At 41.2% G+C, this 13,577-nt stretch overlaps 1 protein-coding gene across 2 annotated transcripts in view; it reads right to left on the reverse strand.

Moving 5' to 3' along the window:
• Nucleotides 1-589: 589 nt before the first annotated feature.
• TAMM41 (TAM41 mitochondrial translocator assembly and maintenance homolog) overlaps nt 590-13,577 on the reverse strand; it is a 49,874-nt gene continuing 36,886 nt past the window's right edge. For both annotated transcript variants that reach the window (XM_004466362.5, XM_012528223.3), the window contains 2 exons: nt 12,602-12,664; nt 590-724 (listed from right to left, as the gene is read on the reverse strand). In XM_004466362.5, coding sequence (XP_004466419.1) covers nt 648-724; nt 12,602-12,664 — 140 coding nt within the window. In that variant the 3' untranslated portion in view covers nt 590-647. The remainder of the gene's footprint in view (nt 725-12,601; nt 12,665-13,577) is intronic.

The following is a 13,577-nucleotide window of genomic DNA, read 5'->3' on the forward strand; positions in this document are numbered from 1 at the left end:
TTTCCCAAACGTGTCCTAGCTGTGACAACAGGGAAGGGTCTGCATGGCGTGTGCCCCAGGTTCCTCACTCAAAAGTCACTTGGTCATGCACCTTCATGGAGAGCAAAGAGAAACTTAGAAAGCCTCATATACTTTGATACCTCCAGATGGTGATATAATAAACAAAAATTTCTTAAAAAGTTAAAAAAAAAAAAAGCCTTGTTCCACAAAGCATTGATGTGACACTTCTGAGGAATTAACAAGTGAAAGAAAAGGGAGACCAGGAATCTGACAAGACAGGCAGCAAGAGCCAAACCTCCCCAGCCTGAACCATCCTGGGACTGCAGGTTTCACACGCAAATAGACAATCTGCCGTAGCTCGCACTTTCATGTACCTGGAACTGCAGACCCCAGTTAAAGCTCATAGGAAAGCAGGATCCAGATGGTTTTCTGTGTAAAGAAGATTCCTTTCTTCTGATGCTAAGTCCTTAACAAAGATATTTTGGTGCCACCTGGATAAGTATCTGATATGTACATTTCAAAAAGAAGTATTATACAAACCAGAGTGTCTGCAAATTCAAGCAACGGGTCAAAGTAGCAAACACTTACGTCAAAAAGGATCAAACACTTTATTCATCTACACATAACATATAAAAAAGGAAGCAAAATTAGGATGTTTTACTCAGCCATCCTTTCCACATTTTGTGCAATTTTAATGAACCATAAACCACAGATTTCTTCATGCCTAAAAAAGAAAAAGGAAAGAAGAGAAGGTGAGAAAGTGGAGACTTACTGAGTATATGCTCAGCTAGAGTTTCTAAAATATCCTGACCACAGACTTGTCTTTGGAATGCAGCAGTACTGACTGGTGGGGTCTAGAAGACCTGGGAGCTAGTTTATTAAAGGTCACCGGGGTCAAGGAGTGTGTGAGGGGGATGGATGGACTCTGACCTAAGCATCTACTGAAACAATGATATGGTAACGAAGATGCTGGAATTACTGGTATCAGCAAATCTCTTGAACCACAATAATACTGGTAGCCTCTGAACATAGTAGATATTTTTTTAAAGGAAAAGAAGGGCAGGACAAAGACAAGACTCTGTAAATGGAGCTCCTTTCTTTATCCCAATGCCCACTGTTCCAACCACCCCTAGTTCAGTGCTTCTTGTCACTGCACATGCTGCTTATCTGCCTAGAATGAATGCTGCTGCCATCACTGCCTTGGAGACACCAAACCCGTGTTGAAACTTCTTCTCTAGGAAGGGCCTTCCTGGATTCCACAGGCTGATTCAGCTGCTGCTCCTCCAAGTCTCCAGCACCTCTGCTTTGCTCCATTGCAGCACTCCCCACACAGTACAGTATCTGTCAGTTTATCCAGCTGCCCCTTGGCCTAAACCGGGAGCTCCCTGGGGACAGGGTCCTTGCCCTACTCAGCTCTGTATCCCTGTCACCTGGTACAGTACCCTGTATACACACAGTAGGTGTGCAGTAAATACTTCAGAAATGACTGTGCTAGTACGCCTCCTTCTGCTATCTGACCTTCTCCTGCCCCTCTGCTAAAACACAAGTGTGAAGGGAGCCAGAGAAGGGTCTCTCAGGAGCTTCTGGGAAAGAAGGAAAATGGGATCAAATGCAAGGGCGTGATTTGTAACAGCTAACAGGATCACATTTGCGTACAGTACTGTGGATTCGCTTCCTTTCTGTGGAGGATGAGCTCACTTAGGGTGTGCCAAAGACCCAGATAGTCCCTTTCACCACCGAAACTGTGGTCTGCACTGCAAGTCTAAAATGCACACCTCTGGCAATACACTTTGGTGAGCACTGCTGACAAGGAAACAGGATTAGTTTTGCAGACTCTTAGCACTGTGATTTGTGTGATCTCTTGAAAATACCTGGCTCTGTTACCTGTAAGCTGCCTTATACTCAATCTTTGAGGATGCTACGGTGGGCAGTGGCAGATAAGAAGGCAGGCTACCAATAAAATTCTTAATGAACACTTACTTCTAGGTACTCTGGCCTGGCTTGTCTACTGGCTTAACTACTTGCACATTGTCACAGCCTAGTCAAGAAACTCTGAGCTCCTTTACCTGTCTCCCTCCACCCCTTTTAATTTCCTCCCTGGAGCAACCACTCTAGTAAACCTCACCCACTTGAGCATTGAGACTGGAAACTTATTACGTAAGTGCTTTTTGAAATTCCAGCCACAGTCAATCAAGAGACCCAGCAGAAACAGGTAGCTGCATACAGGAAGGTTCCACAGAGCAACCCCAAGGCACTGAGTCACAGCTAGAGGAAGATTCCTCGACCATGATAGTTTCCAGCTCAACTTCAAAAAAGCTGAGTCACAGACTCCTCGGGGCTTAAACATCTAAGGTAAATACATAAAGTACACAAGCTTCACCATAAAGCCTTTTATTTTTGCCGCCAGTGAAAAGAAAACTCCCTGGACAAAAAACAATCCCTCCCTTGGATGGCTCTGCGGGACAGGTAGTCTCAGAAAGCTCTGCAGCAGGGAACTGTGTTAGAAAGAGCACGGAGCAGGAGTCAAGAGGCCTGGGCTCTAACCCCAGCTGGGCCACAAACTTAAGCGTGTGGTACCTGTCTCTCTCATCTGCAACATGAATGGGTTGCACTAGATCTGGGGTTCTCTAGCCTGTGGCCCAAAGACAGGCTTCAATGTTGGTCTGTGAACTCTTTGAAATTGTCAGATAATTTGATGTGGATAGGCATATGAGTATTTCTGGGCAGAGAGACCAGAATTTTTGTCAGATTTTCACAGGGATCCAGTACTTGTAAAAGGTTAAGAGCCAGTAACAGAGCAGAACTCAGGGTCCCCTTCAGCCTTAATGTTCTAATTTGAACAAAGGTGGAGGACTTATACTACCAAATACCCAGGCTTACTTTAAGCAGAGGAGACTATCCTCATGAACTTGGAACAGGCAAAAAAAAAAAAAAAAAAATTAAACAGGACACAGAAACTTCTAACCATAAAGGACAAATTTGCTATTATGGACCAAGTAAAATTAGGAACTTCTTTTCACTAAAAGACACCATTAAGATAGCAGGAGAAGATTTTTGCATTACACATATCCAACAAAGGACTTGCATCCAGACGATATAAAGAATTCAATAGGGAAATGGCATATAACCCAAAAGAAAATGAGCAAAGGACTGTAATAGGTACCTCACAAAGGATGTGCAAATAAACAAGAGAAAGTGTTCCACTTCATTTGTCATCAGAAAATATAAACAATATCCCAACATGATACCACTCTTCACCTACCAGAATGCCCGAAATGAAAAAGACACAGAATATCAAATACTAGTCCAGGAGGTATTACAAGAGAAATTCTGCTAAGGGGAATGTAACTTGGGACATAGATTGGTAGTATTCACCAGAGTCCAACATGCACATACTTTATGACCCACAATTCTATTTCAAGTATATCCCTGACAGAAATGCATACATTCACCAAAAATCAAGTACAAAAAATGTTCACAGTGGATGTGGCTCAAGCAGTTGAGTGCCTGCCTCCCACACGTGAGGTCCTAGGTTCCGTTCCCAGTGCCTCCTAAAGAAAACAAACAAGTAGACAACAAGCAAAACAGCGAGCGGACAATGAGCAAAACCAAACAAAATAAAACAAAACAAAAACATTCACAGCCGCTCTACTTAGCCCTGAAGTGGAAACAACCCGAGTATCCATCAACAATAGAGTAGACTTACGGATATTCTATTCATGAACTATTGTGATTAGTAATCGAAGAAAATGTGGCATTGGTGTGGAGAAAGTGGCCATGGTGGCTGCTGGGGGTAGGGAGTGGGAGGAAGAGATGTGATGTGGGGGCATTTTCAGGACTTGGAGTTGTCCTGGGTGGTGCTGCAGGGACAGTTACGGACATTGTACGTCCTCCCATGGCCCACTGGGTAGACTGTGAGAGAGTGTGGGTTATGGTGTGGACCACTGACCATGAGGTGCAGTGGTGCTCAGAGATGTATTCACCAAATGCAATGAATGTCTTGTGATGATGGAGGAGGTTGTTGTTATGGGGGGAGGAGTAGAGTGAAGGGGGTGGGGGTATATGGGGACCTCATATTTTTTTAATGTAACATTAAAAAAATAAATAAAGGGTGGCGGACTTGGCCCAGTGGTTAGGGCATCCGTCTACCACATGGGAGGTCCACGGTTCAAACCCCAGGCCTCCTTGACCCGTGTGGAGCTGGCCTATGCGCAGTGCTGATGTGTGCAAGGAGTGCCCTGCCACGCAGGGGTGTTCCCCGATATGGGGAGCCCCACACGCAAGGAGTGCGCCCCATAAGGAGAGCCGCCCAGTGCGAAAGAAAGTACAGCCTGCCCAGGAATGGTGCCGCATACATGGAGAGCTGAACACAACAGGATGACGCAACAAAAAGAAACACAGATTCCCATGCCGCTGACGACAACAGAAGCGGACAAAGAAGACAGCAAAACAGACAACGGGGGGGGGGGGGGGGGGAGAGAAATAAATAAATAAATCTTTAAAAATAAATAAATAAAGACAAAAAAAAACCCACAATAGAGTAGGTAAATAAATTCTGGCATATTGATACAATGGAATACTATACTGCTGGGAGAAGAAACAAACTACTGCTGATTTTGTGTGATCTATGTATCTTTAAAAAAAACAGTAAAAAAAATTTTTTAAAAATAAATAATTGGTTTCCTTAAAAAAAAAAGAGACACAGAGGAGAGACATTAAGAGATGCAGCAGACCAGGGAGGTGAGAGAAAACAAAAACAAAAAAACCCCACTGCTAACTCTGAACAACTTGATGAATCTCACAGATGTTAGGAGAAACAAAATAAGGTAGATACAAGAGTATACACAATTATATTTATACAAAGTTCAAATAGGCAAAACAGAAGTATGGTGTTAGAAGGATGACAGTTCCTCTTGGTGGGGTTGTGAGTGGAAGTGGGACCTGAGGGGCGCTGGGACTGTTCCAAACTCTTGCTCTGGGTGCTAAGTCTATGAATGGGTCCACTCTGTGAAAATTCATCAAGTTTATGATTTGGACACTTTTCTGTATATATGCTATATTTCAGTTAAAAAGCTTAAGACCTTCTGTTTAGTGGAGATTCTTCCTAAGTCCACAAGATTTAGATTCTTTCATTTTTCATACACTAAACAAATATTCACTGAACGTCTCACATGCAAGACACTGAACTAGTTGGTGGCGATAATGAACATCAGTTACACAGCTTTACAACCTGTAGAATTCTACTTGCCTGACATTAAGCTTACTCTTGTTTACTGTTTCCTTTGAAAAGAAAAGGAGAGTGATTTGAGAATTCTGCACCCGCCAGAACCCTCTGAGAACGTACTGAGAGGGGAGGCAGGCTGCTAAGAGTAGCTTCGCTCTGACGGCATTACTGTCGTCATCTTGGCGCCCTTCCTTCTGGATGAACAGGCAACACAGTTTTCTCTGTGTTAGAGATTCTTAGTGCCCTAAGCTGGTCATTATGGATTCAAATTAATAACTACAGTCAGGATTCTGTTTTGAAGGCACAGAGAAATTTTCTGGCTTTGTTTCACATGACCTGCAGCAAAGTTAACACACGCACAACCTTAAACTGATGGATCTAATGACAGATGAAATTCTCCAGGAAACGTGAGGCGAAGATATGAGTAGGTTTTGAGGGGTCTCCACCTTCCCATAATCTTGCATTTCAGATCTTTGGGAAAGACGGTAAATTGCAAACCATTCTTCCAACTCATTTCCAACCATGGTAAGTCATAGCTACCAAGAAAATTGCTTCTGAGGCAGAAGTATGACTTATTTTAAGAACTTTCGGGCTTTTAAATGATAAGCACATCTCCATAAAAATTTTTATTCTTATATGTGTTCTTTGTATTTAAATACATACGCACCAAAAAATGGAAGAAAAGTTTTAGTTATAAGAAACCAGAAGCAGAGGACAATTAATGAACATCCCAGGAAAGTATTAGTAAATTTCAACTGAGGCATGCCAGAATCTTTTTTAAAAACAAGACTAAACTTGTCTTGAATGCTTTGAAGCTACAGAGGTTAATAGGTATGTTTCCCAAGAGTTAATTCTGACTGACCAGAAAGTCAGGTGAGGGAAAATAAACCAAGAGTTCAAAATTAAACTCCTCATCCTCCCCTCAAGGCCACCACCCTCCACTGCTACCCAAGCCAGGATCCTGGCAGTTCTCTTTGAGTCCCTCTGGATCTCGTCAGTCACCAAGACCTGGTCACTGGCCTTCTAAATAGTGCAGAATCTCTTCTCTGTCTGTAGGCAACGGCCTGAGTTCAGGCTGCTGTCATTTCTCACCTGGCTGGCTGCAACCATATCTAAGCAGACTCCCTAGCAATGACTTTCTCTCTCTTACAATCTGATCCCATTTCCCTAGCTGCAGTGATATTTCTACCATCCTCCAGTGGCTTCCCTCAGCCCTCAAAATAAACTCTTAATATGGCTATCAAGGCCATCCCTGTCTGGTTCCCGCTTACCTCTCAGTCTGAGCACTAACTGTCCCATTTCTCACCTATTTCCACAGCAGAATACTCACACCTTTCTACATCTCTCTAATCAAGTTAGACGTATAAAAGGTGGCAAGCTCAGAATATGACAGCTTCCTCAGCTGGTCTTTTGCTTTTGGTTTGAGACAGGACGCCATGTCTCTATCAGGAAAGGAGGGCAAGTGTTAGGGAAGCTCTAGTATTAGTCTTTCTCCACTCCTGAGCTCCCTGGCTTCATCTGCCGACCCGCTAACCCTGAGGAGAACTATCCTACCAACAGCAAGTCGGAGAAAGGCAATATTATTTTCTAAATAATCAACTCCCAGGCTACAGAAAAAGAAAAATAAGAATTTGACCTTTGAAGCATTTCTGTACTCACAATGGGTATATCAAATGGACAGGGAATTTCAAGGGAATTAATAAAGATGGAGTATCAGATCGCATGAGAATACAGTGTTGTGTTGTCTGACACCATTTACTACAAGGGGCAATCCTCTGAGCTAGTTATGGGTGCCCAGCTCCCATCTTTTCTAGGAGTAGAGTCCCATTTAGGTCTAGACTCACCCAAGTTTATCGAGTACCCACTAGGTACCATGCAATGTACTGAACGCCCTCTCATTTAAGCCTCAAAGAAGAAAAATTAACATACCAAGGTAATAGAGTGAAGAAGTGAATAACCACAGTTTCAAACTCATGTCTTCTGACCCACGTGTAGCTCCTTTCATTAGCTTTCTCACTGAATTTAACTGTATTTGAATACAAAAGGTATTTCCTGCTCAGTGTCTGAATCTCTCTCTCTTTCCCCGATGAGTAGGAGGTTAAAAAGGTGGGAAGTAATAATGGCTACACAAGAATGAAAACTAGGCCAAATATATTAGGGTTTTCTTTCCTTGCTGAAGATACTTGTGTTAGCTGAAAAACTGAAGGGAGGTAGAACTTTGGAGACCTCAGGGAAAAGGACCTAGCAAAAAGCCAGGTAGCTCAACAGCAGCAGTTACCACTAGAACAAAAGAACTTCTAAAGATCAAAGTGCTGGAAGACAGAGGAGAGAGGAGGAGGCCAACCCACCCCATCTCAGTGCCAGCATGGCTACTTTCCTCCAGCTGGAGACCTAACCGACTGGTACTATGTGAATGTGATTGTGCCAAGAGGCAGGTTTTAAAGAGAGGTCAGGAAAACTGCATAATTTTATAGACTGATACCAGAAGAGGACCAGATACAGTGCTAGATGCTTTTACACATCTATTTTTTTTTTCTAAGGCAGCACTAGGGATTGAACCTGGGACCTCGTACGTGCGAAGCAGTCACTCAACCAATGAGCTACACCTGCTCTATGCTTTTACACAGCTTAAGATACAATTTTCATAATCTGGTGGGACAGGTACAATTATCCCCATGAAATTAAGGCTCACATAAATTAGGTAACTTGCCCACGCTGTAGAGGTTAAGTTGAAATTTGAACCCCACAAACCCTTGGCACTTGGCCCTTTGCTAAGCAGCCTGGTCACAATCTGCCACCACCATAAACCAGAGAAACCGGAGCTTATATAAATAAACTCATGGAATTTGAAGGGGTGCTCATCACTTTCCACTTCTCACAGTCAAGGTTACATACATTCTGCTATTCTGAACTTCCATAATCCAATGTGGCATCATTAAGAGTGAAAGGGAAGCAAAAAGTGAAGGCTCAGGAAGCCCGTGTGGTTCTGTGAGGTGGGACCCACTGCCCTCTGCTGGCCACTGGAAACACAGCGGACAGAGGACCAAAGGTTCATTTCAGGTGGGAAGTATTGAGATGGTGATGATTGATTTTTGAACCTTTTATTAGAAAAAAAATTTCTAATGTATAAAAAAATAGACACAATAATACAAAAAACATCCATGTACTCTTCACCCAGCTTCAACAATTTGTCAACTCATGGCCAATCTTGTTTCATCTTTTCCTTACCCACTTCCTTCCATAGTGTTACTCTGAAGCTAATCCGACATCCTATCATATTTTAATGGTAAATATTTTAGTACGTATCTCTTAAAAAACACAGCAGAACTAAAACAATCCAATAATTCCTTATAGCATAGGAAGCCAAATCTCAAAATAAGCAAATCCTCAAGCCTTACCCAAGAAGGATCATGGCAAGGAACCTGCACTAATACAAAACACGGATTAACAGCTTGAACCACCCAAGCAAACAAAAGCACGTCATCTTCAGTCTTGCCAGGACAAACGAGTAAAAACACAGATTATGTAAACATCTTAACTGGAAACATGGAGCTATGCATCTTCCAGTGGGCTGAGTTGCATTTGCATGTGTGTACTGAATCCTTGTCAAATCTTTGGCTGAGTCATTCCAGAGACTCAGGAAGGTAACACTGTGTCCTTGGAGCCAAAATGCTTGGCTGGGTTTCCAGGCAGCTGGGTTGTGAGATGTAAAGAGGGGTGACCACATTATCTTGTTAGCAAGCTGAAGCCCAGTGATCAGAATCAGGCAGAAAGATCATTCCCTTTTTGGGCTACCTCCGTTGCCACTGCAAGTTTCTCTGCTGCAACAGTCTATTTACACATCTGTCAGCCCTTCTAGAGTATGAGCTCCTTAAAGGCAGGATGGTGTCATGTTCACTTTGTAACCTGAGTGGCTGGCCCATGAGAGCTGCTCAATTGATGGATAAATGAAGGAAGACTGAACTAGAGATGGCAATCCCTTGACCATACCAAGTATCAGAAAGAATAGTGGAAAAATGAGAATTCTCATCAGCACTGGTGGGACCATAAAGCAGTACAACAACTTTGGAGGACAATTTGGCAATTTCCAATAAGCCTGAAAATTAGTAATGAGGTATTTACCTAGGAGACGCCACCCTGCCCTGCCTGTGCACAAGCAGGAACAGATACAATGCTCAAAAAAAATCAGAAACAAACTCACTGTCTACTAATAGAAGATTGGATTAGCCAATCATGGTACATTAATATGAGAGAATACTACACAGCAGTTAAAATGAATGGACTAGATGTACATAACATAATTTGCAAAAAATGCTGAATGCAAAAAGCCACTGGCAGAATAATAAATGCAGTATACCATTCAGTTATTTTTTAAAAACACAAAAAACAATCCTACAGACTGTATTTTTTATGGGCTATATGAACAACTGGTAAAAGTGTAAACCTATGAACAGAAACCCAAATTAATTGTCTATTAATAGAGGACTGGATTAGCCAATCGTGGTACATTAATATGAGAGAATACTGCACATCTTTATACAGGAAGACTACAACTATTTTGTGACTTATAAAAGATGATATACATCTAAGTTTGGGTACCTCATTCTTCTCCTTCTAAGACCTTAAGTTTTCAAATCCATAGCACTCAAAGAGTGAAGGAAAAAAATCAATGAAAAAAAAGAATGATAAAGATTATTTTAAAACATTTGCATAATGAACATTAGAAATGCACACCCTGAAAAAAAACAACATACGGTTAGCAATGACAGAATCCTAGGATCTTTGAGGAATAAAGCATGAAAGTAAAAATAAAGCCAGCAAAGATGAAGCTTGACCACATGTATTATACCTTTTACTAAACCCCCAAAATTGACAAAAATGGCAGTAAAAGGATTGTTTTTAAAGCTATAAACCAACAAGGACACACAACAGCATCAAAGTTTTAGAAGCTGGATATTTAATAGATAAGTGAAACTGACTTAGTGTACCTTAAGAAACCAAGTTCTAAGTCAGCCGCAGAGAAAGCCAAGAAGTGACCTGATTTACCCAGCAGAAACTCCACGAAAGTTCAGGGATTAATGAGACCAGGAATCTCTGGCAGCAGAGGTGAATAAGGGCCTCTTTTTAAGAGGTAGTTACTCCCAAAGCTCCAACCCTACTCCAAGGAGGTGGGTGACTGGATATTCTCTAAGAGATACCCGGAGGTTAATTCTCTGGAGATGGTAAAATACAGTGTTTCTGTAACATCAGACATCAGGTACATCCAAGGGCAGTGGTAACATGCTAAAAAGAAAGAGACACCAAACAAATAACCCTTCCCCTCACACCTCTCATAAAAGTCATAAACAACCTCCAAAAAACTATATGGTAGGTATAAGAGATGATATTTCATCCATAAAAGAGAACAGGATGCTATGAAATAAACAAAGGAACATTCAGAGAATACTCAGAGAACAAAAACAACAATTAAAAAAAAAACTCTCAAGAAATAAAAATATAATAATGAGGAAAAAAAACCTCAATAGAAAGCTTGGGAGCTAAAACTGGGAAAAATCTTCCATAAAACAGAGCAAAAAGAGAAAGATTAAAAATAGGAGACAAAAGAAAGAAAACCAAAGGACAAGTCGAGACAGTCCTAGAATAAAAGGGAAGAAATAAAATAAGGTAAAAAAATATGAGTTTTCAAACCGAAAATGGAATGAGGATCCAGAATAACAGATGAAATATATTCCCACCAAGGCACATCACTGAGAAATTTCAGAACACTAGGGGAAAACAGGAGACTCAAAAAGCTTCCAGAAAGAAAGAACAGGCCATATACAAAGGAATAAGAATGAGAATAACTTTGGAATTCAACAGCAATCCCAGAAATGAGAGCAATGATTTCAAAATTCTAAAGGAAAATGATTTCTAGTCTATACCTGGCCAAAGTATCGATTGTGTGTGAGGGCCGACAAAAGATATCTTCAGATACCATGATCTCCAAATTTATCTCCCATAACCCTTTCTCCAAGAACTACTGGATGATGTGCTTCACTAAAATGAGAGCGCACAGCAAGAAAATAAAAAGACACAAAATACAAGAAATGGGGATATAACCCAAAAGGGAGGTGAAGACAATCTGCATGGGAAAATAAAGTTGTACAGAAAAGGAAAAGTGTATTGTATGGATCACATTAACAAGAGTCATAATGAAGCAAACACTGAATACTGATTTGACCAAAATTACAATACAGCTATATTTAGGAGGAAGAGGGTAGGAAAGGCGAATATATGTGGAAATGGTAGGTGAAAGAGTTGAATTCTAATCTTCTGCCTAGCAATATAAGATTCTTAACCAGAAAAAAGGGAGTAAAAACTAAAATAACCAACTAAGAAAGTTGGAAATAGTCATCTCTGCAGAGGGCAAATACAGGGAAGGAGAGCAAGGTACTGCTGGTTTCGCAACTATGTACGTGCATAACTTTGATAAATATAAAAAATATGAGGGGGAAAAAACTGCACATAAGGAATTATTCAGAAACTTCAGAGGAGCATTGTGGCAGTTTGATATTATTTATGAATTTAAAAAAGATACAGATTATATTTGTAAACTGGTCTGTTCCTCTGGGCAGTGATAATCCTTTGACTGTATTAGATTCAGCTGAGACATCTAATTAAATTATGTTAAGCTAAGGGCTTTGATCCAACCACATCATTAAAGTTTGACTCAGCGTCGAGTCCTAACCCCCTTGGCAGGCTGATAAAACAGACTCTCAAGCAAGTAGGTACACAGAGGATCCTGCAGCCCTAGGAAGAGAAATGAGCCTGATAGTTTACAGCTCACCTAATGAAGAGAAGAGAGCAGCAGAGCCCAGAATGAAATGAGCCCCCAGGAAGAGAGACGAGCCTTATGCCAACCTACAGCTGAGATTGGAAGAAGCTGGGCCCAGGAGCCTCAAGAGGAAAGAGGAACGCTGAACCCTCCAGACATCAAGAGCCATCTTGCTTCAACACGCAGCAACAGACTTTGAGCGAGGAAGGACTTCTTATGGTACCTTGTGTTGGACTCTTTAGGGCCTTCTAACTGTAAGCTTTTACCCTAAATATGCTTTATAAAAACCAGCAAATTTCTGGTACATCAGCACCCCTTTTGACTGACTAATGCAGGCACGAAGTCTTCCAAGAGTACTTCAAGCAGTTTGAGTTATGAGAAAAACAGAATGTAGTGCTTGTTATGCCTCATTATTGCAATATCCTACTTTATGAACATCAAAATTCAGTACTGTACAAGTATTATACTTAAAGAATACAGATAAAGATTTACATTCCAACCAGGAGCTTTGAAGCTACTAAACTCAGCAGGTACATTAAGCATGGATTTTCTAAAGTTCTTACCAGCAGTAAAAATGCCTTTGGTGCTCTGGCTCATACTAGAAGGCCTCACGATTGCAGAAAGCCCTATGTGACAAAACCAACAGCCACATGTTAGTAACTTTAACAGATGAAACACAAACATAAATAGTCTTTCCACTTATCCAGTAAGTCAGTAAATCTACCTCTGTCCTGGTGTCCCAGAGTGACTGTGAAAAGGGTTATCAGTCAGGAGACTTGAACAGCCAACAGTGTTGCCGGCCTCCTGTGTGAGAACAGGCAAGCTACTGAACCTTGGGGGCACTCAGAGGTCTCTTCCAACTTAGTTTCATAAGTGTAAATCTGCTTAAAGCTGCTGTTTCTATGAGAAAAACTTTCATTCTGAACATTTATAGAGGGTTCCTCAATGAGGAATACCAGTACGAGCCTTGTATCTCCTTACAGAGGCAGCAGAAATTCCACTGTTACCAGGATTATGTTAAAACAAACACACGTCTCCCACAAATTTGTCTTCATTATAGGTACCTGGTTACCTAAATACATGGTTCTGGAAATCTGGAGCTGGTCAGTGAGATAGTGTGAGTGGTACATATATACTGTAGCTCATGTTCACATCTGGTTTAATGTTCAAATCATTACTGTAAACTGCATCTGGCATAGCAGAGGAATTCAGTAAATATTCATTTGAGGGAAAGAATCATCTTCAATCTCATAATTATTTCTTTACTGACTGACCTTATAAAAGACCTTGAACACCTCAAAGAGAAGTGGTCTCTGAAGATAAGGTTCAGATTTTTTGATAAATATTAAGGAGGCCATGGGGATAATGCTGTGGGGAACATCTCCTGTGTCAGAGCAAACTTGTTTGACCCAGTTGAGACACATCAGATTAGCACTGGTGGATGGAAGCTGTGTTCTTAATGTTTAAAAACATTAAAAATGCCCCCAGTTTGGGAAGTAGTTGAGTGCCAACCTACTACATGGAGAAAGTTTCAGGTTC

Source organism: Dasypus novemcinctus, chromosome 26 (genome assembly GCF_030445035.2).
Source record: "Dasypus novemcinctus isolate mDasNov1 chromosome 26, mDasNov1.1.hap2, whole genome shotgun sequence".
In the NCBI taxonomy this organism is placed as follows: domain Eukaryota; kingdom Metazoa; phylum Chordata; class Mammalia; order Cingulata; family Dasypodidae; genus Dasypus; species Dasypus novemcinctus.